The sequence below is a fragment of the Tupaia chinensis genome, unplaced genomic scaffold, assembly GCF_000334495.1.
Source record: "Tupaia chinensis unplaced genomic scaffold, TupChi_1.0 Scaffold000086_1, whole genome shotgun sequence".
Taxonomy (NCBI): domain Eukaryota; kingdom Metazoa; phylum Chordata; class Mammalia; order Scandentia; family Tupaiidae; genus Tupaia; species Tupaia belangeri.
In genome coordinates, this window is record NW_006159548.1 from 3,012,500 (window position 1) to 3,037,765 (window position 25,266).

Below are 25,266 nucleotides of genomic sequence, written 5' to 3' on the forward strand. Positions count from 1 at the left end.
GGATCTTGGGCACGCATGCACAAAGGCCTGGCGTGAGTTTTAAGCCACCGGGTCCGGGACGCAAACTGTGGTCGACTACATGGGAATCCAGCGACATAGCCATTACGCTAACTGCTGGTTCCCAAGAGAGATTTTTTTCTATAGGGCACATGTACTCACCTGAGAGACAGAGAGGCAAAAAGTGAGAAATCAACCCCTAGGGGGAATGGCTACACCACAGTCTCTTATCCTCCAGTCTCTCAGGATTTGGGGCATGCACACAAACACACTCGGCCTGCATTTTAAGCCACAGGCTGCAACACTTGAACTGTGGTCGACTGCGTGAGAATCTAGTGACGTAACCATTATGCCATCTAATGGTCCCTGTTTCCTGATTTGTAATCCACAGGTATACAGCAAAATCCCCAAACACACTTAAAGTAATTAAAGATTTTATTAAATAACATATCCATGGCTCACCTATAAAAAAGATAAGTTTCTACATTTACAAAAAATTACTTAGAGATCCTAATAACTTAAAATAGGAGAGTACTAGAAAAACAGGATATTATAGTACTTTAGGAAGTAAAAAACAAAGAAAGTAAATTACACACAATTAAGGGAAGGCAGGAAACCAGGAGATTTCAAATTTGAAAATTAAGATTCAAATCCTAGCCTAGTTTAGGCAAAGTATTTAACCTCTCATATATTCAGTTTTCCTATCTGTAATATAAAGGTAATATTTTTACTAAGACAAACAACACATATTCAACCATACAACGTGGCCCTATTTTACTGTTTGTATTTAGTAGGTATTAATTATTTGGTAAAACTAAATATGTATCAAGTAATAGTTAATACTGGTCTTTGTATATTCTCTCAATGCACTCACAGTCTTTTAAAACTTTCAAGTGGCCAAAATAAGCTAAGATTTAATTCAATGAGAATATAAACCCTAATTTCTAAATGAGGAACTTATAATACTAAATATATTTTTATCAAGGACCAGCAGATGGCATAATAGTTATGTCGCTGGACTTCCGTGTAGTTAACCCCAGTTTGAGAACTAGACCTAGCAGCTTAAAAATCATGGAGGACATGTGCGCATGCCCAAAATCCCTAGAGAAGACTAGAGAAGAAATGTGGTGTGACCAACACCCACCCTCCCAGGGGTGCCAGAATTGCTCGCTTTCTGCCTCAAAGGTGAGCACGTGTACCCTATAACAAAAATATCTCTCTTAAAAAATAAGTATCAGAAAATAGCGCACTTTCAGGGATCAGTAGATGGTATGATACATCACTGAAATCCCATGTATTCAACAATGGTTCAAGTCCCAGACTTGGTGGCTTAACACTCACGCTGGGCCCATGTGTGTGTATGCACAAAATCCTGAGTAGAATGAAGAAGGAACTGAGGTGTGGCCATCTCTGTTGGGGGTGATTTCTTCCTTGCTTTCTGTTTCTCACATACCTACCCTGCATCAAAATTCTCTAAGAAAAAAAAAATGTTCATTGTCAAATTTAGTATAAGATGTTTAGAATAACTTTTTTTTTTTTTTTTGGAGAGGTTTTTGCTAAAGGGCGCGTGCGCTCGCCAGACAGACAGAGACAGACAGAGAGAGACAGAGAAACAGAAAGCAAGGAAGAAATCACCCCCAACAGAGATGGCCACACCTCAGTTCCTTCTTCATTCTACTCAGGATTTTGTGCATACACACACATGGGCCCTGCGTGAGTTTAAGCCACCAGGTCTGGGACTCAAATCCCGGTCGGCTACACTGGAGTCCAGCAACATAACCATTATGCCATCTGCTGGTCCCTAGAATAATTCTTATTTTCTCTGCAGAGTAAAATAGAGTTTAATAAAGTCCACATGTATGAAGAACAGACCTAACCAAAGAAAAAAGATCATATGCATAATTATCACTGTACAGCCTTTATACATTTAAATACTGGACTGCGTCATGGCGATCCTCCTGAAGGGTGATTTCTTGCTTTCTATCTCTCTGTCTCTCTCTGTCTTTCTGGAGAGTGCACATACCCTATAGCAAAAAAACCCCTCTCCCTCCAAAAAATAAAAAGAATTATTTAATTTTATTTATTCATTCCACTTTTTTTTTTTTAATTTTACCAGACAGAAACACACAAGGGGGGGGGGAGTGAGCCACCAGGTCCAGGACTTGAACCATGGTCAGCCATGTGGGAGTGTCTAGCACCTTAACCACCATGCCACCTGCATGTTAAATTTTATAGTATTCTGACCTTTTCATAAAATAGAAAATACTATAGGTTTTGTATTTTAATGCCAAGCCAATTATTTCCGTTACTATTTCTATTAAGTTATAGAACACAGAGTTATTGGGAAAAAGATGACAGAAACAGGGAGTGAAGACAAATCTATGAAACTGTCCAAACAATATGCTGTTTTGGACTATTTTACTACCCATTAGAATACATGGGAATGATGCTATAGTCTGTCTGAAAAAGAAAAGTACAAGAGAAGTCATCTGTTTAAAAATCACATTCATTAATCATTCCATAGGGCTCTATTTCACATTGGTTATACCTTGCTGGGACATTTGAAACATCTGATAAATCTACTGGCAATAAATTACAAGGTCTAGAATCAACAAAATACTGAGGTAGTTGAAAATTAAGAGATCATTACTTGACGAAAGACGAAAATTCAGAATTAGAAACTAAACTTTTCGGCTTCCAAATTAATGAAATTCCTAAAATAAAATGTAATTAATCTGATTACTAAGAAAATGCTTTGAATGATATTTAAAGATCTTATAATTCTATTGAATTATTGAGAAAGTCTTTTAATTTGACTTTACTGATGACCCAATATTATTATACCAAGCATAGGCAGAAAACCATGCGTATTATTTTAACTTATATCTTCTTTTTTGGAGAAAGAGAAGAAGAGAAAGGGGAAGGGAGCAGGAGAAAGACACATTCAATTGTAAGTTATGAGGCAGAGAGCAGGATGGGGAGAAAAATGGGTACATTTCCTATGTAAATATTCCCATTACCTTTTCCAAGTCTAACTCCTCTAACAAAATGCTGGCATTTTTGTTTGCTTCGGCAGCCTGTCTGTCTTTGGCTTGTACTATTGACTCCATACAAAGATGACACTTCTTTAGCATCTCCTGTAAGAAAAAACAAAGAGGTTTACAGGATCAGAGTACAATTCATATTTAGCGATTTCTAAACACAGCAATCTTTAGAAAGGTACATAAACATAGGTGATAAAGATTAGTATGGAAGGAAAAAAAGGCAGATAAAGAGTAACTAAAAGCATAACTTTATGGTATATTTTAAAACACACAGAAGCAAAGAGCATGTACTGTTTTTCAAAATAATATTCACTTAACAGGCACTTAGGAAACTAACATTTTTTTACTTCTATAATTTGAAGAAATAATGTAGTAAACAACTATAACTTATGTCAGCTGATTACCATGCCAGAGGAAATAGTTAATATTAAAAAAAAAGATATAAAATTTTCTAGGGTACTTACTTAACAAATATTCTCAAATATTTAAGCTTTATTGCTACAACTTCATGTGCAAGAATCTCTCATATAGGAATCTATCATAGTTATGTAGCTACCTCCTCAAAACACAGTTTAAAGCACCAAAGGCATTTCCTTATTTTTAATCCCCTCCCACCTCCTTTGCCTCCCCAAAAAGTATCCGGTAATCAGGGATGTTAATTGTTACAGAGAAATCTAGACCCAGGCAAGAGTGTGACCTACTTATTTTCAATAAAATCTATGGGGAAAAACTACTTACTATCATGTAGTAATTACTGTGATAACATAAGGGAAGACATTTCAGACTTAATGACTTCTTTTCAGAGACACATGTGAGAATTTACTTGAAGTATTACTATGAACCCCAAATGAAAATACCACCAGGAAAAGGTTATCAATTAGATCTCTAATAGGAATTAATTTTATCTTTTCTACTTTCCCCACAAAAATCTTGGCCAGTTATTTCTTAAACTGAGAGTTACCCTAACTTTTATATCATGCCCAAGATTTTGCCCATGATGAAAAGCCCTATGTTCACTTTGGCTGGGGAATAAAAGTCTACAGGGCAGAATAAATATCAGTCTGTATAAACATACAGGCGACAGCATTAATGCATAATAATTTTGCTTTGAACTGTTTAACTGATTGCATGAAACCAAGTACTATTTAAATAGATAAAGTATGGGGCTGGATGGTGGCCTGGTTAAGGGACTGGATCTCAAAAGGCCAACCATGCGGTTTGAGTTGCAGACTAGGAGCCTAAAAAACATGCCAGGCACGTGTGTGTGTGTATGCCCAAAATCCTGAGAGGAGAATGGTAAAGGCTTAGCTATCCTCTTTGGGGGCGGGGGAGGGTGTAGTGATTTTCTCATTCCGTTCTATCTACCCAGTCTCTTTCTTGTGAGCATATACACCCTATGGCAGAAATTAAAAAATAAAAAGATAACTAAGATTTTTTTCTCAGCATGAAAGATATATCAACTAAATGAAATTTCTATTTCATACAGTGGGATGAATTTGAATAATATGTTACCTTGTCAGTGATGGTTGCTATGTATCTCATGCATTCAGAATCTGATGGAAATTGATTGACTTCTTTCACTAAATAGCGAACCACTTTCACATGACCCTAAAAAATAGACATTAATGTCAGATTAAAAACAGACTCTAATAGGATTCAGTAAATCTACAGGCTGTTAAAAACAACTTTAAAATTGGTTAACACTAGTGCTACAAAGTAAAAACTTCACTACATATTTGTATTACACTTTTAATAAAGTAGACAATACATCAGCAGCAGGAAAAATATTTGTATTTTAAAAAGTGTAAGAGTTGAACTTGATATGGCACACTACTTGTCATTAAAATCACACAGGGTGGGTGCTCTAAAACTATATAATGTAATGAATACAAAAATGCATAAAAGATAAGTATTTCTGGGCCAGCTCTATAATGCTTTAGTTAACCCCTATGCATAGAAAGTCAGATCCCACATGGCCAACAGTGGTTCAAAAGCTACCCCAGCAGCTTGAAAAACACATGGGGTACATGTGTGTGCATGCCCCAAATCCTGATGGATTGAAGAAACAGAAGAAAAAATATTGCAGCATGACCATGCCCCACTGGCAGGGAGTGGGCGTAAACTCATGCTTTCTAGGGAACACATGCACCGTACTCTCTAGCAATAAAAAAAAAAGAAAAGAAAAAAGAAAGAAAACCAACATAAGCACTGCTAATTCACAATTGAGTTTATGTGGAAAGATAAGAAATGCAAGTTAGATATGAGTGATAACAACTAATTAGAGTAATACAGACATGTGCCAAAGTAAGTGAAAAAAGAGACCAGCAGTTGGCATAATGGCTATGTTGTTGGACTCTCAAGTAGTCCGGAGATTCAAGCCCCAGACCCAGTGGCTTAAATTCACACCGGGTGTGTGTACACGCCTGCCAAAGATACTGAGATGAGAATGGAGGAGAAGGGATTGCAGTGTGGCCATCCCCCTGCGGGGTGATTTCTCACTTTGTTTCTCTGTCTTTCTGGCGAGCATACGTGCCCTATAGCAAAAAACAAAAACAAAAATCCCAAAAGAATGCTCAAAAAAAGATATAGAATGTGAGAACTTCTGTACTTCCAGAAGATTAACAAATCCCAATGTGAGCTCAAGTAGGATAGAATATTTGTATGGAAGAGATATAAATTATACTTAATGAAAGAGTAACTTTTGAAAAATAAAGAGGGACCAGCAGATGGAATAATGATTCCACTGCTGGACTCCCACATAGTTGACCAGACCTGGTGGCTTGAAATTCACTTGGGCATATGTGTGTGCATGCCCAAAATCCCAAGAGAAGATTAGAAGAGAAGGGACTGTAGTGTTATCATCCCCCCAGAAGGTGATTTCTCGCTTTCTGTCTCTCTGGCTCTCAAGTGAGCACATGAGCCTTTAGCAAAAATCTCTCTCTCTCTCTCAAAAAAAATAAAAATAAAAATAAAAGAGGAAAATTGAAGAAGAGCATGGACATAACAGGAGAACAACGATGCATATGCCTGCGTGTCCAAAATTCCGAGTAGTAGAAAAGGGACTGCAGTGTGGCCATCCTCCCTGGGGAAAAAGGGGGAGATTTCTCACTTTCCCTCTGTCTTTCTCTCTGGTGTGTGATATAGCCTAGAGCAAAAAAAACTTAGATAAGAAGAAAAAGAAGAGGTGAGACTGTGGCCAGTCCCATGGACTAGTGCTTATGAAAGCTGAATCCCACATGGCTAACGGTTCAGTTCGAGTCCAGATCTGATAGCTTGGAAAAACATGCTGGGTTGGTGTGTGTGTACGCAAAAAAAGGATACGGAAATAGAGAAGGCACTACTTACTGTGTGACTATGCCCAAATGGGCAGTACTTTCTTCCTCCCACCCCCATCTCTAGGAAATGCAAAGTGAATACAAAGAAAAAAATAGTATATATACATACATAATGGGAGTGACTTCTCAAAGCCTAAATTGTGATGACTCTGAATGCCAAGGTAGGATTGTATTTCAAATTATTTTAGAGACTGAGGAGACATAAAAAGGTTCTCGAAGACAGTACTAACACAGTTCTTTAGTTAGGAATATTAAGTTGATAAATAAACTAGCTTGGAGAAGACATAAGGTGGCCCTTTACAAAGAGTAAGTTTGACTGCTGAGAAAAAAACAGTGGCTAGAAGTCCAGAATATCTAGGGAAAAGGTAGAATTAAAAAAAAAAGAAAGATGTTTTCTTATAATTTATATATTAAAACTTCTCAACATTTTGGAATCTACAAGGAATTTTACCTACCAATCTCCTAATAGCAAAATTCAGTCAAAACCCCTGAAATAGTAATCTGGTTCTCTCAATAACAAACTAAAATTGCATTTAAGAGATCAATGGGAAATTTTAAACCAAATCATTATTATTTACACACAACTCTTTGCAAATGCACTATGGAAAAAAAAAGTTTTTTCTGATTTCACAAAGCTCTTTTTTTTAAAAAAGAGATTTTTTTTGCTAAGGGCTCATGCACTCATCAGAAAGACAGAGACAGAGAGAGAGACAGAAAAAAAATCACCCCCTACCCCCCAGGAGGAATGGCCTTGTTGCAATCCCTTCTCCATTCTCTCAGCTTCTTGGGCATGTACACACATGAGCCTAGTGTGAGTTTCAAGCAGCAGGGTCTGGGATTTGAACTGGAGTTGACTACGTGGGAGTCCAGCACCATCTACTAGTCTCACAAAATTCTTATTTCTACTTGATTTGATTTTCTATAGTTGAATATATTAGCAGTGAGGTTTTCATCACTTAATTCGGTTTTTCCTAGTATTTAAAGTCAATGATTAAAATAAAACCAATTTAAGTTGCATTTTTTCTATAGTGGTAACACAAGGAAATACTTCTCCACATAGACATATGCATCCCCAATTTGACTTCTACAATGTCCATATCTATCTACCCTACAATGTTACCATCAAAGTTAATTAGCTACACATTATAGAAGGATGAAAGACTTATACTTTTCTAAATGCTGCCATGAGAGGCGTTATCTTGCGGTTATCTGCTGCATCCACATCTGCACCTGCTTGTACCAATAACTGAACCACATCAAGGTGTCCACCATTTGCTGCTAGCCACAATGGAGTGTTCCCCTTCTTGTTACGTACATCAATATGAGCTCCCCTAAAAATGAACGACACAGGTAACAACACAAATCAACTATTTACATGAGAAAATATTCTGTAATGATAAAAATTGTTTTTTAATATTCAAGGATTTAAATGATCTTATCAAAATTACATTACAAAGAATTTCCAGCTATCAAATTAAAAGCTACTAGATTTTAAGACAGTTCAAATATCCAATTTATTTACTTTTCTAGTTTAAAAATAATGAATTGCACTGGGCCAGCAGGTGGCGTGGAGGTTAAAGAAAAAAATAAGAGAAAAAAAATAATGAATGCATTAATTATGAATTTCAATTCCTAAGAAAATGTAAAATGTTATTGGGTGAAAAATAAAAAGTACATCCTGTTACTATCATACCAATGTATTACATAAATAATACCCTTGAGACATAAATAGTATACCCTATGAGTTAACAGTACCTGATTTAGATGATGTATATTCATGTATTCGTAGTATATAGCCTCAGAAATTAATGAATCTGAGGATAACATGTAAGTTTAGCACTCGTGGTACATTATGGTAGATGGAGAAGACTTATAATGAATATTAGCAGTTAATAGTAATTGCCACCAAATACTACTGCCTAGGGTACCATGCAGAAAGTCTTTAAGACTGTTAAAATGGGAAATCCAATTAAGCAGAAAAGCATTTATATTTAGATAGACTATGCTGTATACTTACACAAACTAAGTACTACATAGACAGGCAACTTCTAAATGACTGAAAAGTAGAAGTTATCCTGGATCCTTGAACAGTTCCATAAATGCCATTTAAAAGCTTCTTTACTTATTGTAAAAAGAAAACCAACAATGAAGCTTTAGATCATTGCCAGATTTCTAAGACTTGGAGTAACACTCTTTGCAAAATTCAAATTGTGTGGGACAACTAGATGTTCAAAATAGCTTATTATAGCATGTAAAAAGAGTGTACTATATATAAAAAGGTATTTTTAGTTTGCAATGAAATCAGACAGCGTGGCCTAACTGGTTTTATGGAAAACAAGTAAGTTTGGAAAAAAAAGTACATGTAGTTTACAGAAGGGGTAATCACATTTGACTTTTTAAAAATATTTAAATACTACAACTGCCCAGAAAAAGTGGTAATCACTACAAACACTGTGATCAAATATAAAGGGTATGGTAACATCATACCTGCCAATGAGAAGCTCACAGAATTTATAATGCCCTTTATCTGCTGCTATGGTTAAAGCTGTATCTCTAGAGGAGGGCACTGGAGGGGCATTAACATCAGCACCTTTATCCAAAAGAACTCGGCCCACCTCTGCATATCCACCAGAAGCAGCTTCCATTAGTGGTGTGAGGCCAGTCTAGGTTTAATGAAAAATAAAACACAAACATATAAGGGATTGGAAAGAATTAAACAATAATCTAACATGGAGGAGTTTTTACAAAGATTCACTACTAAAGTTCAGCATTCACACTTATTAACGTCTCTGAATTATAGTCTCATCTATGAAAAGATAATTTTACTTAAGCACAATGATACTGTTGTGAAAAAAACGTGTATAAGATGCAAGCACTTGGCATGTAACTGAACTGGATAACTGTTCCCTTCCCCTTTCTTTCAAAATAGTTCCTTTTTGGACCAGCTGGATTCCACATGGTCAACTGTAGTATTAGAATCCTGAACCCAGTGACTAGAAAAACATGCTGAGCACACGTGCGTGCACACCCTCAACCTGAGAAGAGAATGAAGAAGCGATTGTGGCATGGTCACCCACCGTGGGGTGGGGTCCTTTCTCACTTTTTCTCTCTGTCTCTCTGGCAAGTGCACATACTCTATAGCAAACTAGGGGGGAAAGTACATCTTTTTTAGCTCAATGTCTTAATTGCTTATACAAATTTAATGCTATAGTATATTAATGAAGTAATGCTTGACTGAGCCATACAGAATGTTTTCTGAATTTTCTGATTAGATATATATATAGCAGATAAATGTTACTAAAAAAACCCCTAAAATTGTAAGCAGGATGTTACTACCATTCATTCACCTTCAACATGAAAGCAGTAATTTCATGCATAAATTGGAAGACTTTTTCTTACCTTGGCTCTGTGTTCAACATTTGCTTTTCTATCAAGCAGAAGACTAACCACTTCAGTTCTTCCTTGGAAGCATGCTAAGGTAAGGGCAGTGTTCCGATTGGTTTCTATTTGAGCGTTTATATCAGAGCCCATATCTAATAGGAGCTTAACAGCAGCTGTATGCCCATTCATAGCTGCTAACATCAGAGGAGAAATACCCAATTTGCTACCAGTTCTGGGAATGGAGGTACAGGGAGAACAACAGAAGAAACAAATGTTTTAAATGACCAGAAAATCTAGATGATAATATACAATTCTAATTTAAGATATTTTTACTTTGCAAGATTCTTAAAAACAACCATTTTCTCAGCCCTAGACAGTCTTTGAGATACTACAAAGATTCTATTAGAAATCTTTTACTAGAATACTTTCTGTATCTCATTCAAAATAAAGGCTTGGGAAGAAAAGTAATTACTAAGTTTTGAAGCTGGACTTCCCCTTGTAAAGCACATATTTGCTTGTTAAATAAAAACTACTAAGAAAGATGTGCTTAGTTTTAGTGCCACAGAAATACACAATCAATATATTTCAAGTTCTACTGTCAATAGTTTTATTTAAAGAAAATTAATCTTAAATATCTCTAACAACAGGATTAAATATTTGCAATTAAGGGATCAGTTAATTATAGTATTAAAAATAAGTTTTCTACAATATCTATAACACTCTTACTAAATAAGGGGCTTGTAGAAGAGAATTAAACTTGCCTAGAATTAATCTCAGCTCCTGCATTTAGTAATATTTTGATGATGTTCACATAGCCACCAGAAGCAGCCAGGCTTAGGGGTGTGTAATCAGAAACATTCCTGTGTTCTTTATTTGCCCCTCGAGCTAACAATAGCTCCACCACCTACAAACAAACAAACAAACAGATAAATAATGAAAAAGTTTGCTTTCTCCTTATACTAAAGACAATTTTCAAAGTGAATTATTTGTTTTATTCTGCAGTATTTTATAACAACAACAAAAAGCAGAAAAGGTCTTTCATCCTCTGCAAAAAACCACCCTCAAATGACAGCAAGAGCTCTTTGTGGACAACAAGGAGATGACTTCTCAGTGTTTTTATGGATGATCTGGACCTCCATGTTAAACTAACATGCTACTTTGGAAATTAGTATTTCTCCATTATTCCAATACATCATGGTAAAATAATACAGAGTATTTTCATTTTACGCATATGAATGTTTTTAAATACTTCTAAATTTTTCAATTAGGAACAAAAAAATTTTAAAAAAACCCTAGGATAAAAGTTAATACCTATCTTTTCCTAACATGAAAATTCTCAAACATAAAAATGTGAAGAAACTTAACATACTATCTAGATTCTACCAGTAATATACTGTACTAAAATGGGGATTCACAACTAAAAACATTTGGACCAGCAGTTGGTGTAATGGCTATGTCGCTGGACTCCCATGTAGCCAACCGTGGTTCAAGTCCTAGAACCAGTAGCTTAAACTCAAGCCAGGCGCGTGTGTGTGCATGCCCAAGATATTGAGAGGAAAATGGAGGAGAAGAGATTGTGGTGTGGCCATCCTCCCTGGGGGATGGTTTCTTGCTTTCTGTCTCTCTGTCTTTCTGGCGAGCACACACACCCTACAGAAAAAAATTAAAAAAAAAACTCAAAAAGTCTAAAAAAAATTGCAGCTTAGTAATAATATAGGTTTATACATATCTTCTCATGTACAGGTTTTGTTTGGCATTCTATTTCTACACTTTTTGCCAATTTATATGTGGAGTAGATACTATTAGGTCATCAGGAAAGTCATGACCTATGTTTTTTATGCAAAAATGTGTCATGACTTTCCGGAGAGCTACTATATCTGTAGATAATTAGATGTACCTGCTACATCTAATTATCTACAGATAGGTAGATTCACAACACTGTTAGGTAGATCCACATTGAAAGACTACTAGCTCACAACTGGAGACATCCCTGGGTAAACTGGGCACATGCTTGCCCATGATTTGTGGTTGGCTAAATGCTACAGGTAAATTACAGCATCAAGGCCCTATTGGCTGTGTAGTCACTTTGTCTCTCTCTTGCGTTCATCAAATAAATAAATAAATTTTAAAAATAAAAGGGAGGGGTGGAGTAGCCAGGATGGTGAAGGCTTCAGTAAAAGTATTCTCAAATTAACTCCCTGAGAGTGGGCCAGCTGACAGCAACGTGATTAACCTCACTAGACTGCTACATGGCCAACAGCAGTTTAAATGCCATTTGTGTGTGTGAGTGAGTGTGTGTGTGTGTGTGTGTGTGTGTGTGTGTTCACCCAAGATTCCAGGAGAATAGAGGAGAAAGAATAGGTGCCTTTAATGAAAGAGTAGGTACGTATTGTATAAACATCTTCCGATTTCTTCAAAACAGTGGGAAAATTCAGGAAAGGCACTCTCAGGCTTGATAAAAATAGGAAAACTTTATGAAAAGAAAATGAAGACTTTTAAGCTGAGTAGGAAACTGATCTAGATGACCGAGGGTATTTTCTAAATCTAGGATTGAAGACTGAGAAGTTGTGAGTCTACAGAGACAGCAAAGCTTATCAAACCTTGTATTACCTGTACTGAGGACTGAATTTGAAAAATATAAATTATTGCCCAGCTATTTATTAAATTCCAAAAGACACGAGTCAAAGTATAGTTATAGCTTCTTAGGCCTACCTGATCAATACCAGAGGTCCTATCTCCTTTAAAAAAAAAATAAATAAATAAATAAATAAATAAAAAATATAAAAATAAGGTATGCAGTTATCTGAGAACCTTTTCTCCAAAGAGTAGAGAAAGAATGAGGAAAATGAAAATCAAGACAAAAGTTCTCAGAAATAAAAGTTAAGTATTCTTAATTTTCTAGCAATCTTACAAAGTAACAAAGTGTGTAACAATCTTTTACACTATATACTCTGGGGCAAGGAAAGATGAATATTAACCCTGTTCACCAGAAGCACAGTGATCTGATTTGGAATGTTTTCATCTTTCTCTTAGCACAAAGGCAATATGCAGGAATTCTTATGGCAGGCACTACTTTTAGATGAGAAAGACTCTAAATTTATCTTCCTGGCATGGGAACTTAGGCTAAGACTGGTAACTTATCTTTTAGCTAGTAGATAATAATCTGTCAAACCATTACGCTAACAGAAAAAAAAAAAAAATCACAAAAACTGAAGTACACATTTAAGAGAGTGGAAAAAAAAACTACACTAAGAGGAGACATTACCTCCTGTCTTCCACCCGAACAAGCCAAGGACAGGGGTGTGTCCTTAGTTCTTTCTGACTGGGCTTCAATGTCTGCACCATTGTCCAGCAATATTTCCACAACACCAACATGACCAGCTGTAGCAGCCAAGATGAGTGGGGTAAAACCTGGAGAAAAATAACAATTTTATCACTACATTAGAAGCAAAGGAACAATATTGTTTCCCAACATACTTACACATAAAAACAGGAATAAGAATGAATGCTTTTCAAGTTAATTTTTTTCTCCCACAAATATTCAACAAAATATAAAAGCTGGCACTACCTTTCTTGTCTCGGTGCTCAATACTAGCTCCTCTCTCTAGCAGCGTTTGTACCAGTTCTTCATGGCCACCAGCACAGGCCAGTGTTAGTGCCGTGTCATGATTACTCTCAGTCTGAAAAAAAAAAAAATAATAATAATAATTTTTCATTAACTTATTAGATTATTTTTAAGATGTAAACATTACACAATATGCACATATACCGAACAGATATATGAGCATCACTCTATCAAGCATCTCAATAGAAGGTATATTATTGATAAAGCAAGGGAAAAAGTGTGACTTTGAAGTATATGAATAAAGGAATACTATAAACTTACTTTTTGCTTCTGGCCATTAATGGAACACATGGACCAAATTTATTTTTCTATCTCAAATAGCTTTTAAAAACCCGAACTATTTGAAATGATGGGTGTTTACATCTGCAGTACAGGACAGTGTCCTTGAGGACAGAATTAATGCAGCTATTGTGTGGAGCACATCCTGGCTTCAGTGACCGGAGTGGGTACCCAAACACAGACTGGCAGTCTCCCAGAGTTGAAAGTGTAAAGGCAAGGGGGGGGGGGGCTAAAATTCATAGAGCAGATTAAAGAAAAAAACACTGCAGAAAGAATACTCCAGAGATCTGTAGAAGGTTCTCTTTAATTTTTTTTTTTTCCAGCCAGAGGGCCATGCACATGACAGAGAAAGACAAGGAGGATGAGAACATATCCCCACAATGGGGCATGGCACCACTGCAATCCCTTCTCCATTTTTCTATCCTGTTGGGACTCTGGCCTTGAATATATACACTGGCATACCTGGCATGTTTTTCTAGCCATACGGCCAGGACTCAAACCACTTGTTTGGCCACATGGGATCTGTCTCACTTAAACCACTAGGCCATAGGGCCAGTCCATTCCTCAAATCCTCAGCTGAGTTTTTATCAGTACACATGCCTAAGGGAATTATGGGAGTCCAGATAATAAGAATCAGGTTGAACCACACCAGAGGCAGGGATAGTTTAGTTTTCACCAGCCAAAGTAAAAGGACCTCAAGATACACAGGTAAAGTCCTCAGCAGTAGTACCAAATTAGCTATTGTAGACCCACCTAACAAAGCTGAAAGCAAGCCTTAAAATAAAAAAAAAAAAATTGTGCAGGTAACTTAGCTATCTTGGAGAACAAGGTCCAGTAACTCTTTATTAGAAACAAAATATATGCTGTATATTGTGAAGGACAAAGGATATTATAATTGAGTTAATTTACTAGCTCTCTCTATATAATTTACTTTCAACTTCTGCTAATAGTGATCAATACTAACTGGACTTAATAGTGGTCATACTCTATCACAATTTAAAAGCTAATGTAGTGAACCATTTAATCAGTTCCTCATCATTTTTAATACTCTAAACTTGTGATGTCTAAAAAAATAACTACCAGCAAAATGTAACTATTTTCACTTGATAAATAACTAGTGTGACTAAGGATCTAGATTTTTAACTTAAGTTTAATAACTGATATTTAATATGGTTTCTGAAAATATTTCCATGATGTCTGGAACAACATGAATGAATGAATCTAACGTTTCAACCATGTATTTAATAAAAACTAAACTCAAATCAGATATTTGCCAAGAAGTACAAATTAGGAAAAGTGACAAACCCAGGACTAAGGGATTTTGTAGGATGAGAAACTTTTTGGTGCTAAAACTAGAAAAGTCCCCAAAATACTAAAGGATTTGTTTGCTTTAGCTACACGTGTAACATGCACACTGAAGTTTGAAGACTCAGAAATTCGTTGGTATTGATTACATGTCAAAATAATGTTTTGGGGAGTTAAGCAATCTTTTTTTTTTTGGGGGGGGGAGGTATTTGCTATAGGGCGCATGCGCTCACCAGCAAGACAGACAGACAGAAAACGAGAAATCACTCCTCAGGGGGGATGGCCATGTCGCAATCCCTTCTCCTCCATTCTCCTCTAGGGATTGTGGGCACGCACGCACATGCGCTGGGCATGAGTTTAAACCACATCCATGATTTGAACTGCAGTCGACTACATGGGAGTCCAGCGACAGCTATTCTGCCAACTGCTGGTCCCAGGTAGTTAAGTAAACTTAAACAATTCATTTCACCTATACGTCTATATCTTACATTTTCTTTTTTGGAGAGGTTTTAGCTATAGAGCATGTGCACTCACCAGACAGACGGACAGAGAGAGAGAGACAGAGAGACAGAAAGCAAGAATCACCCCCTAGTGGGTATGGTCACTCTGCAATCCCTTCTTCTCCATTCTCTTCTCGGGATCTTGGGCACGTACACACACGCGCCCGGCATGAGTTTTAAGCCACCAGGTCCAGGACTCGCATCATGGTTGACTACATGGGAGTCCAGTGACATAGCTGTTACGCTAACCACTGGTTCATCTTTTTACTTTCTTAACTGTGGCTACTAGGGGAAAAATTTTTTTTAAAGAGATTTTTGCTATAGGGTGCATTCACTAGCTGGATGGGGGGGTGAGAAGAGACAAAGACAGAGACACAGAAAGCAAGAAATCACCTCCCAGAGGAGATGGCCACACTGCAATCCCTTCTCTTCTATTCCCGTCCTGGGATTTTAGGCACATATACCTACATGCCCAGCATTAGTCTGAAGCCACTGGGTCTAGGACTTCTACTGTAGACGGCACTCTGGGAGTCCAGCAACATAACCATTATGCCATCTGCTGATCCCTAGAGAATTTTTAATTACATATGTGTTTCACACCATTTCCTACTGGACAGAGCTGGTTTAAGCATCTTCCCACATTTCCTTATAAGCACTTATCAACAATCTTCATTATGTGTCTAGCACTCTCAAAAAACTGTAAATTCCTAGCCTGGAAGATCACGAACAAATCTTATTCATGTTTCATTTTTCATCTGTAAGTGATGCTTTGCTCAGGAAACAAAAAATGACATGTAAGTAAAATGAGTAACAACAGCTATAAAGAACAATAGATTCAAAGACTATTACTAATAAACAAAGGCCTATATATATGAAGTATGTATTTGAGTTCATTGTGCTTACTGTCTTTCTATAATATTACATTTATATAATGTTTATTATATTTATATAGTATATATAAAAAGGAAAGGAACAGTCTCCCAGAATATAAATAACTCTAAAAACGCAATTCCACTATAAGAAATGAAAGAAAAGAAACAAAACAAGGGACAAATGCCCTAACTGATGAGAGTCAAGAAATAAGAAAAAGCCTACTAATCGTAATGAAGGGAGATAGCAAAAGCTGCTCTGCAGGAGGCTGGCAGGGAGCAGAGCTACTGACTACAGAGGTCAGGGCTGGCCACAAGGGAAAGTGCACCAACTACAACAATGGAGAAGGACAGGAACTTAAGTAAGTGACAGCTCTGACTGTGTTAGCCTAGGTATTTGTTCTTCATTTCTGGTTTATAAGGAAAAAATTATGCTGTCTGATTTTAGAGGAAAGGAGACATGGGTTTGAGTACTGGACATAGCAGCTTAAAGACCAGTTACATATACGTGTGTGCTCAAAATCCCCAGAGGAGAAGGGATTGTAGTATGACCATCCCCATGGAGGGTGCTTTGCCACTTTCCCTCCCTCTTTTCTTCTGTCTAGTGAGCACACATACCCTATGACATCAAAAAAAAGAGGGGGGGGCAACAAAGGTTCAGAGAAATAACTTTCTGATGGTCATGCAAGCTAATAGAGATGGGCTTAAAAAAATGAAGAGAAGGACCAAGAGTTAGAGTAATGGCTATGTCACTGGACTCCCACGTAATCGGCTACAGTTAGCGTTCCGGACCTGGTGGCTTAAAACTCACGCCAGGCACGTGTGTGTGCATGCCCAAAATCCTGAGAGGAGAATGGAGGAGAAGGGATTGCGGCGTGGCCATCTCCCCTCCTCTGGGAGTGATTTCTCGCTTTCTGTCTCTGTCTGTCAGGTGAGTGCACATGCCCTATAGCAAAAAAAAAAAGAGAAGAGAATATTTTTACATCAAAGTTCTGCTCCACACATTATATTTCATAAGAGCAACAATAAGGCACAGCAGCAAGACTGAGTAAAATGTTAAATGTATCTATCTTGCTCCCTTTCTACTTTAGTGCTTATTTAATCAGAGGAGTCAATGTTATGTGAAGTTTATGAGCTTTCTAAAATTCCTCCAGAGTTAAAGAGTAATTTAGAAAAGCTATACACATCTTAAGTAGAGAGTGAAGAGACATACAAAAATTTTTAAAAGATAAGCATGGCACGTTTTAGTGGATAATAAAATACATTTCTCCCTACATTACCAGCATAAATTGAAATTACATTTATTAAGCTCCTTTTATATTCAAAGCACTCGGCTAAGTACCACAGAGTTGATAAAGATAAGTAAATACAAGCCCTACTCACTAGGCGCTAACTGATTACTGTACATGGCAAATTTAATTTTGAACTGGGGGACAAGTATAATATGAAAGTTCAAAGAAAAACTAAAGCTGAGAAAGGCGAATTGGTCACATTCCTTGAGAAATTGAAGAGCAGGTAGCACCACTGTACTGATATTTCTGTTTTAAAGAGAAATTAAAGCAACTAATGTTATGACAGTAACAAAAGGATTTGGCTTCTATCCCAAAATACATACCTACGTAATTCCAAAATGGTTAAGAAATATTATCCTGCTTCATAATACATTAAAAGCAAATGAACTGACAGGGTCAGAAGATCGCGTGACGGTTAAGGCACTGGATTCCCATATGGTTGATAACAGTTTGACCCCAGACCCAGCAGCTTGAAAGCTGCAGTGGGCACAGAATTACTAAGAGAATGAAGAAGGCATTATGGCATGGCCATTTCCTCTAGGGGGATGATTTTTCACTTTCCCTCTCTGTTTCTCTGGCAAGCACACATGCACTATAGCAAAAACCTAAACAAAAATAACTGAAATAGAAGTTTGGGTTGGATTTTCTATTTCCTGCAGTATTTTGGTTTGAGATTTGTAGCAATGAAGATCTCTAAAGTGTTATGAAGGTTCCTCACTCTTTTTGCCTTGATCCGTGGTCAAGAGAATTTTTATGTAACCTGTACCAAATCCTTGTGTCAGGTCCAAGAAGAACACCTATAATGTCTAACCTTCAACCTCATGCAAATGTACTATATTAAGAAAGCAACTGTTGGGACCAGCAGTTAGTGTAATGGCTATGTCGCTGAACTCCCACGTAGTCAAGCACGGTTTGAGTTCCAGACCTGGTGGCTTAAACTTACACCAGGCACGTGTGTGTGCATGCCCAAGATCCCGAGAGGAGAATGGAGGAGAAGGGACTGCGGCGTGGCCATCCTGGGGAGTGATTCTCATTTTCTATCTCTCTCTCTTTCTGGCGAGTACATGCGCCCTATAGCAAAAACCTCTCAAAAAAAGAAAAGAAAGCAAATGTCCTATAAAACTATGGACCACAAATTCTTCAAGTTCCCTTATCTTCTAATTTTCTGTGGTGCCAGGATTAATGACAACCACTAGGGATTGTCATTAAAGTTTCATAGCATATGAACTGGTAACATTAGATTTTACTTATTATATCCCAGTTTCATGCAATGTTCAAAAAAACTTTCCAATACTTTGGGTGATGAAAATGAGACAGAAAAACCATGTAGCCAAAAGGCCGCTGGGACAGATATGTTAAATGTCATGTCAAATTGAAAATTTGAGAATCCATCAGATCTATTCTTTCTTGTTGAATCACATATATATTCTCTCTTCCTATTGAGTGTAGTAATTAAGAGATAAATTCTGGAGGTTGAAAGGTAACCTTACAGGGACCAGCAACTGGTGCAATGGCTATGTCTTTGGACTCCCATATAGCTGACCAGGGGTTTGAGTCCTGGATTCGGTGGCTTAAACGCACGCCGGGTGCATGTGTGTGCATGGCCCCAAGATCCCAAGAGGAGAATGGAGGAGAAGGGATTGCGGTGTGGTCAACCCCCTGGGGGGGTGATTTCTCGTTTTCTGTCTGTCTTTCTGGTGAGTGCACGTGCCCTATAGCAAAAAAAGACTCTCAAAAAAAAAAAAGAAAGAAAGAAAGAAAGAAAGGTAACCTTACAAACCATTGTACTCTGGCTTCTTGAAGATTTCACTGCATTTTAAAAGCTAGACTAATGTGGGGCACTGGACTCACACATAGCCGACTGTGGTTCAAGTTTCAGACCTCGTGGCTTGCTTAATTGCTTTCGCTCTCTCTTTCTGTCTCTCTGGTAAAATTCAAAAATAATAACAACAGTACTACTACTAATAATGTTTGAAAAAATATATATTTTTTAAATTGGACTAATGCCTATGGATATTGATTTTTTACCATTTCAACATGATCTTTTAGAAAACTTGGGGGCTAGGAGGTGGTGTGGTGGATAGGGTTGCTGAATTCCTACATGGCTGACCGTGGTGTGAGTCCCGTATCTGGCAGCTTGCTTTCACTTTCCCTCTCTTTTTCTCTCATTCTGCCCCTCTCCAAATTAAAATAAATAAATAAAGTTAAATAAAATGATTCTTTAAAAAAAAGGGGGGGAGGGATTTAGCTCCACCACCTATATTTATGATGAACTCTTTGGGTGAGAAAAAAGAGCTGTCCCAGATTGTAAATATATAATAAAGGTACTTCAAAAAAGGGGGAGACATTTGGGTTAATATTGGTATTAATATGACTCAAAAGATATAGGAAAAAAAGTCTGAGTTAATTCTAACAATGACAGATAAGGAATAGAAAAAAATAGGTGGTTTCAATATTGCTGATCAAGACAATGTTAACAATACAGATAATTTTATGGAAGGCAAAGTACCAGTGACTGGAATAATCCTTTGGCTCAAATTATACTACAAAGAGTTATGCTACATTCATCAAGAAGCTACAGTATCTTTCACATTACCTAGAAGCCCTAAATCTGAAAAAAAATAGACAGATGCCAAAAGCTTTGTTAAGAGCTCATCTAGGGAAGAGCAGATAGCATTACAGTTATATCAATGGATTCCTACATGGCCAACTGTGGTTCAAGTCTTGAAACTGGTGGTTTGAAAATCATGCAGGCACGTGTGTGTGTGCCCAAGACCCCAGGAAAATGGAGAAGGAACTGCAGTGTGGCCATTCCTGTTAAGGGTGATTTCTCACTTTCGGTCTCTCTTCCCTCTTCCCCACCTAGGTGAGCGCACATCTAGCTTTATATTCTGAAGAAAATTTCCATTTAGCCGATGATACATACCTATAAAATATACCATTACATACCATAGCAGATGTCAATATGATGAATCTGGCTTATATAAAAAAAGTATGTTCAATGTAAAAATATTCTGTAAGTTATCAACATGATTTCAAATTTGTAATAGTAGTTCAGAGTGAAAAAACAAGAAGAAATCATAAGACAGATGCAATATTGAAAGAAAAAGCAATTAAATTTTTTTTTTCCTAGAAGACATGTGTGTTCACCAGAAAGAGAGAGAGAGAGGGAAGGAGAGGAGAAAGCACCCCTCCTGCATCATGGGGAATGATCATGCCACAATCCCTTCTCCATCTCTCCCTCTTTTGTAGGTTAACTCCTTAGCAATTTTTAGTGAGTGAAATAGAAGTAAGGGCCAGCCCCTGGCCTGGTGATTAAGGTGTCTGAATCCTACATGGCCAACTATTCAATTAAGTCCAAGATGCAGCAGCTTGAAAAACACACCAGCTTCATTGTAATTACATATACCAAGCACACAAGCTTCACTTGATAAAACCATTATGAGTTTTGGAGAGCCTGTGGCACATCCTTGCACATGAAATTTCTCAATTTTTTTTAGAGATTTTTGATATCGGTCATATGTGCTCACCATAGAAGACAAAGAGACAGAAAGCAAGACATCACCCCCCAAAAGGGGAAAGCCACAATATAATCCCTCCTTCTCCATTCTCCTCTTAGGATTTTGGGCACACATGCACACACACCTGGTGTGAGTTTTAAGCTGCCAGGTCTGGGACTAGAACTGCGGTAAAATATGTGGGAGTTCAGCAGTATAACCACTACACACCTGCTGATCCCAAGATTTCTAATTGTATACAACAGGTTTGAGGAACCCTATAAACAGTGTAAATTCTTCAGCATTCATCAAGGTCCAGAAATACCGAAGATTCCAGTTAATTCTTGCTAAAAATATTAGTTAAAATCTAAAATATTCAACTAAAGGAGTATAAGATATATTTTCAGAATCGTTTACATTTTTAAAGGAGTCATCATTCACTGAGGTTTTGAAACAATTAACATTTTATTTACTCTTCTTAAAATAAGATTCGATAGGAGCCTACAAATGGTGTAGCGGTTATAGTTGACTGCCCTTTAGTCCCAGGTCTGGTAGTTTGAAACTCACACCAGGCACGTGTACATAAGATCCTGTGAGGTGAATGGAGGAGAAGAGATTACGACATGGTCACCCTCCCTGCAGCAGGATGTGTATGTGTGATTTTCTCACTTTCCTTTTCACTGTCTTTGTCTCTTTCTACAGCAAGCGTACATGTCCTAAGGCAAAAATCTCTTAAAAAATAAAAAAAGATTTGATATAAATATGCAAAGGTGAACTTCCTATGATCCTTTACCATATAGGTAGTGGACACCCTTCTGTAATCTCATTTACCAGATTAATATAATTCAAATTCAATGTTCATACCTAAGTTAAAAAACACAAAACATAGGGCTAAGTGCAGTGCTTAAGGGCACAGTTCTAAAGTCAGAGTGTCTGGGTTTAAAACTGGTCTGCACATTGATTATCTGCTAGGCAAGGTAACATTTGTCTCTCTATCTTTGTCTGCAAAATGGGGATAATAATATACCCTCTTCTGGGAACCAGCAGTTAGCGTAATGGCTATGTCAATGGACTCCCACATAGTTGACCGCGGTTCGCGTCCTGGACCCGGAGGCTTAAAACTCACGCTGGGCGCGTGTGCGTGCGTGTCCAAGATCCTGAGAGGAAAATGGAGGAGAAGGGATTGCGGCGTGACCATCCCCCCTGGGGGGTGATTTCTCACTTCCTGTCTCTATGTCTCTCTCTGTCTGTCTGGCGAGCGCACGTGCCCTATAGTGCAAACCTCTCAAAAAAAAAATATATATATATACCTTCTTCATGGGTAGTTGCTACAAAGGTTATGTTAAAGAAATTTAGTTACATATGTACATGTTAAGGTTTCCTAAAGAAACAAACAAAAGATCCAAGTATAAGAGAATGTTTAATTTTTCAAAACAGAAGATAACTTTTTCCATTATATCACTTGTCTATTATGGCACAGTACTACCATGAAATATCCACTATCTAAGAAAGAACTCATGGAATTTTATTTTAAAATATTAAAAAATCTTCAGAGGGATTAAGTATAAGAGGAGTCTTACGTTCATCACTTAAAAGTATTTGTTTGAGGGACCAGCAGTTAGTGTAATGGCTATGTCGTGGACTCCCACATAGTCGACCATGGTTCGAGTCCCGGACCCAGTGGCTTAAATTCACACCAGGCGTGTGTGCGTGCGTGCCCAAGATCCCAAGAGGAGAATGGAGGAGAAGGGATTGCGGCGTGACCATCCCCCCTGGGGGGTGATTTCTCGCTTTCTATCTCTCTGTCTCTGTCTGTTTGGCGAGCGCACGCGCCCTATAGCAAAAATCTCTCGGAAAAAAAAGTATTTGCTTGATATCTTTTCTGCCAAAGGGTACATGCACTCACCAGAGAGAAGGAAATTGAGAGATCATCCCCCAGAGGAGATGGTCATGGCGCAATCCCTTCTCCTCCATTCTCCTTTGGGGATTTTGGGAACACATGAACGTAACGACTGACATGATTCTCAAACCAGGGGTTTGAACCTCAGTGGGCCATGTGGGAGTCCATGGAGGAGTCATGTGGGAGTCCAGTGCCTGTGCTGGTTGCAAAACTAGTATGTTTTAAAATGGTTTAACTCAAATTAGGGAAACTAAACAAATGAAAAATTCTGGTGTAGGGACCAGCAGTTAGCGTAATGGCTATGTTGCTGGACTCCCACGTAGTCGACCGCGGTTCGCGTCCCAGACCTGGTGGCTTAGAACTCACGCCGGGCACGTGTGCGTGCGTGCCCAAGATCCCAAGAGGAGAATGGAGGAGAAGGGATTGCGGCATGGCCATTCCCCCTGGGGGATGATTTCTCGCTTTCTGTCTCTCTGTCTCTCTCTGTCTGTCTGCTGTCTGGCGAGCGCACGTGCCCTATAGTGAAAACCTCTCCAAATAAATAAATAAATAAATAAATAAAATAAAATAAAATTCTGGTGTAGAAACCAAACAAAGGGAGATTTTTAAGGAGCCATAGACACACTGTTCTATACAAGCATATGTACTATGTTTAAAATGTAAGGTTTCTTAAATTTAAAAAATTATCTGTAATATCTCAAATTAATTTATAATATAGATATGGTTGGCTAGATCACAATAGTCAGTTATAATCATTAGGTTATCACTACAGTAATTCCAAATTAAGTCAAATCATGGTTATACATGAATGAACATATTCTCTGTCTGATTTGTTTGAAAATATTTCAAAAAATAAACCCTTTTATATTTTGGTGAAGAATTTCCTTTTACTTGCAGATCACTTCTTGGTCTCAAGGAAATTAAAAATTATTTCTGGCTACAAACAATAGCCTCATAACAAGAAAGACGCAAGAACATAATGCAAATTCAATACCAACTTCAATCTAATTCTATAATACTATCATTAAATATAATGACCGTGGTTCATCATATGAATGTCTCATTTTGTTTTCACCAATGTTATAAACATTAAAAGTAGTAAGTCAGTCCCATCATTTTTTAACTTAATAAAGTGACTGTAAGCAAATGTTTAATTGCTCTCTTAGTTTCGGTTTCCTCATCAGGGAAATAAATAATAAGAGTATCTACCTAATGCATGTAGTGGGAGAGTTAGATAATTACTTAAAATTAGCTGTGGTAATTTAAAGCGCTCAAAAAAAAAAAAAAAGTTAGCACATAAAAACAACATTTGGGAAACAAGGAAAGAAATGAAATTCCTATTTCACAGTGTTAACAAGAAGCATTTTAATATAAAGGAGACTTTATTGTCAATAGGTTCAAAGTACAGTAAGAGCACATGCCCTTAATGGTTCACACAACATATACACACACATACTTCTTCAAATTCAGGATTATAAAGAACTGATCATATACCAAACTTCAAGTTTTATAATGAGCACTTCCTCACCCAAATGTTAATCAAAATACAAAAACTAAACAAACTGCTAGCTTTTCTCAGAATTGAAGACTCTTACCTTGTTTACATATTTTATAAAAGTTAGAGCTCCTTCGGGACAAGATGATATTCTCTTGAACCTCACTTTGCCCTAAGATTTCATGGCAAAGTAATTTTCTTTATTTTTACAGTTTACTTGAGTGCCAAATGGCAGTGGTTAAAGTGGCTGGATCCCACATAGCTGGCTAAGTGGTTCTATTCCCAGACCCAGAGGCTTGAAAAACTCATTGGGTGTATACGTGCCTTAAGGCATGAGAATAAAATGGAGAAGGGACTACTGCATGTCCATTCCCCCTGAGGGTGATTTCTCACTTTCCCTCTCTCTGTCTCTCTTTGGCAAGTGCACATACCCTATAGAAAAAGCTAAAAAGTAGTTCACGTAAAAGCTTTTGAGCTTCGGGAACCAGCAGTTAGCGTAATGGCTATGTCACTGGATTCCCATGTAGTTGACCGCGGTTCGCGTACCGGACCCGGTGGCTTAAAACTCACGCCGGGCACGTGTGCGTGCGTGCCCAAGATCCCGAGAGGAGAATGGAGGAGAAGGGATTGTGGCGTGACCATCCCCCCTGGGGGGTGATTTCTCACTTTCTGTCTCTATGTCTCTGTCTGTCTGGCGAGCGCAGGCGCCCTATAGCAAAAATCTCTCCAAAAAAAAAAAAAAAAAAA

General features: G+C 37.6%; 1 protein-coding gene across 5 annotated transcripts in view; it reads right to left on the reverse strand.

Moving 5' to 3' along the window:
• ANKRD17 (ankyrin repeat domain 17) overlaps nt 1-25,266 on the reverse strand; it is a 160,744-nt gene that overhangs the window by 49,252 nt on the left and 86,226 nt on the right. For all 5 annotated transcript variants that reach the window (XM_027769732.1, XM_027769734.1, XM_027769733.1 and 2 more), the window contains 8 exons: nt 13,326-13,437; nt 13,023-13,168; nt 10,519-10,661; nt 9,776-9,989; nt 8,864-9,039; nt 7,545-7,707; nt 4,554-4,649; nt 3,018-3,134 (listed from right to left, as the gene is read on the reverse strand). In XM_027769732.1, the coding sequence (XP_027625533.1) occupies nt 3,018-3,134; nt 4,554-4,649; nt 7,545-7,707; nt 8,864-9,039; nt 9,776-9,989; nt 10,519-10,661; nt 13,023-13,168; nt 13,326-13,437 (1,167 nt within the window). The remainder of the gene's footprint in view (nt 1-3,017; nt 3,135-4,553; nt 4,650-7,544; nt 7,708-8,863; nt 9,040-9,775; nt 9,990-10,518; nt 10,662-13,022; nt 13,169-13,325; nt 13,438-25,266) is intronic.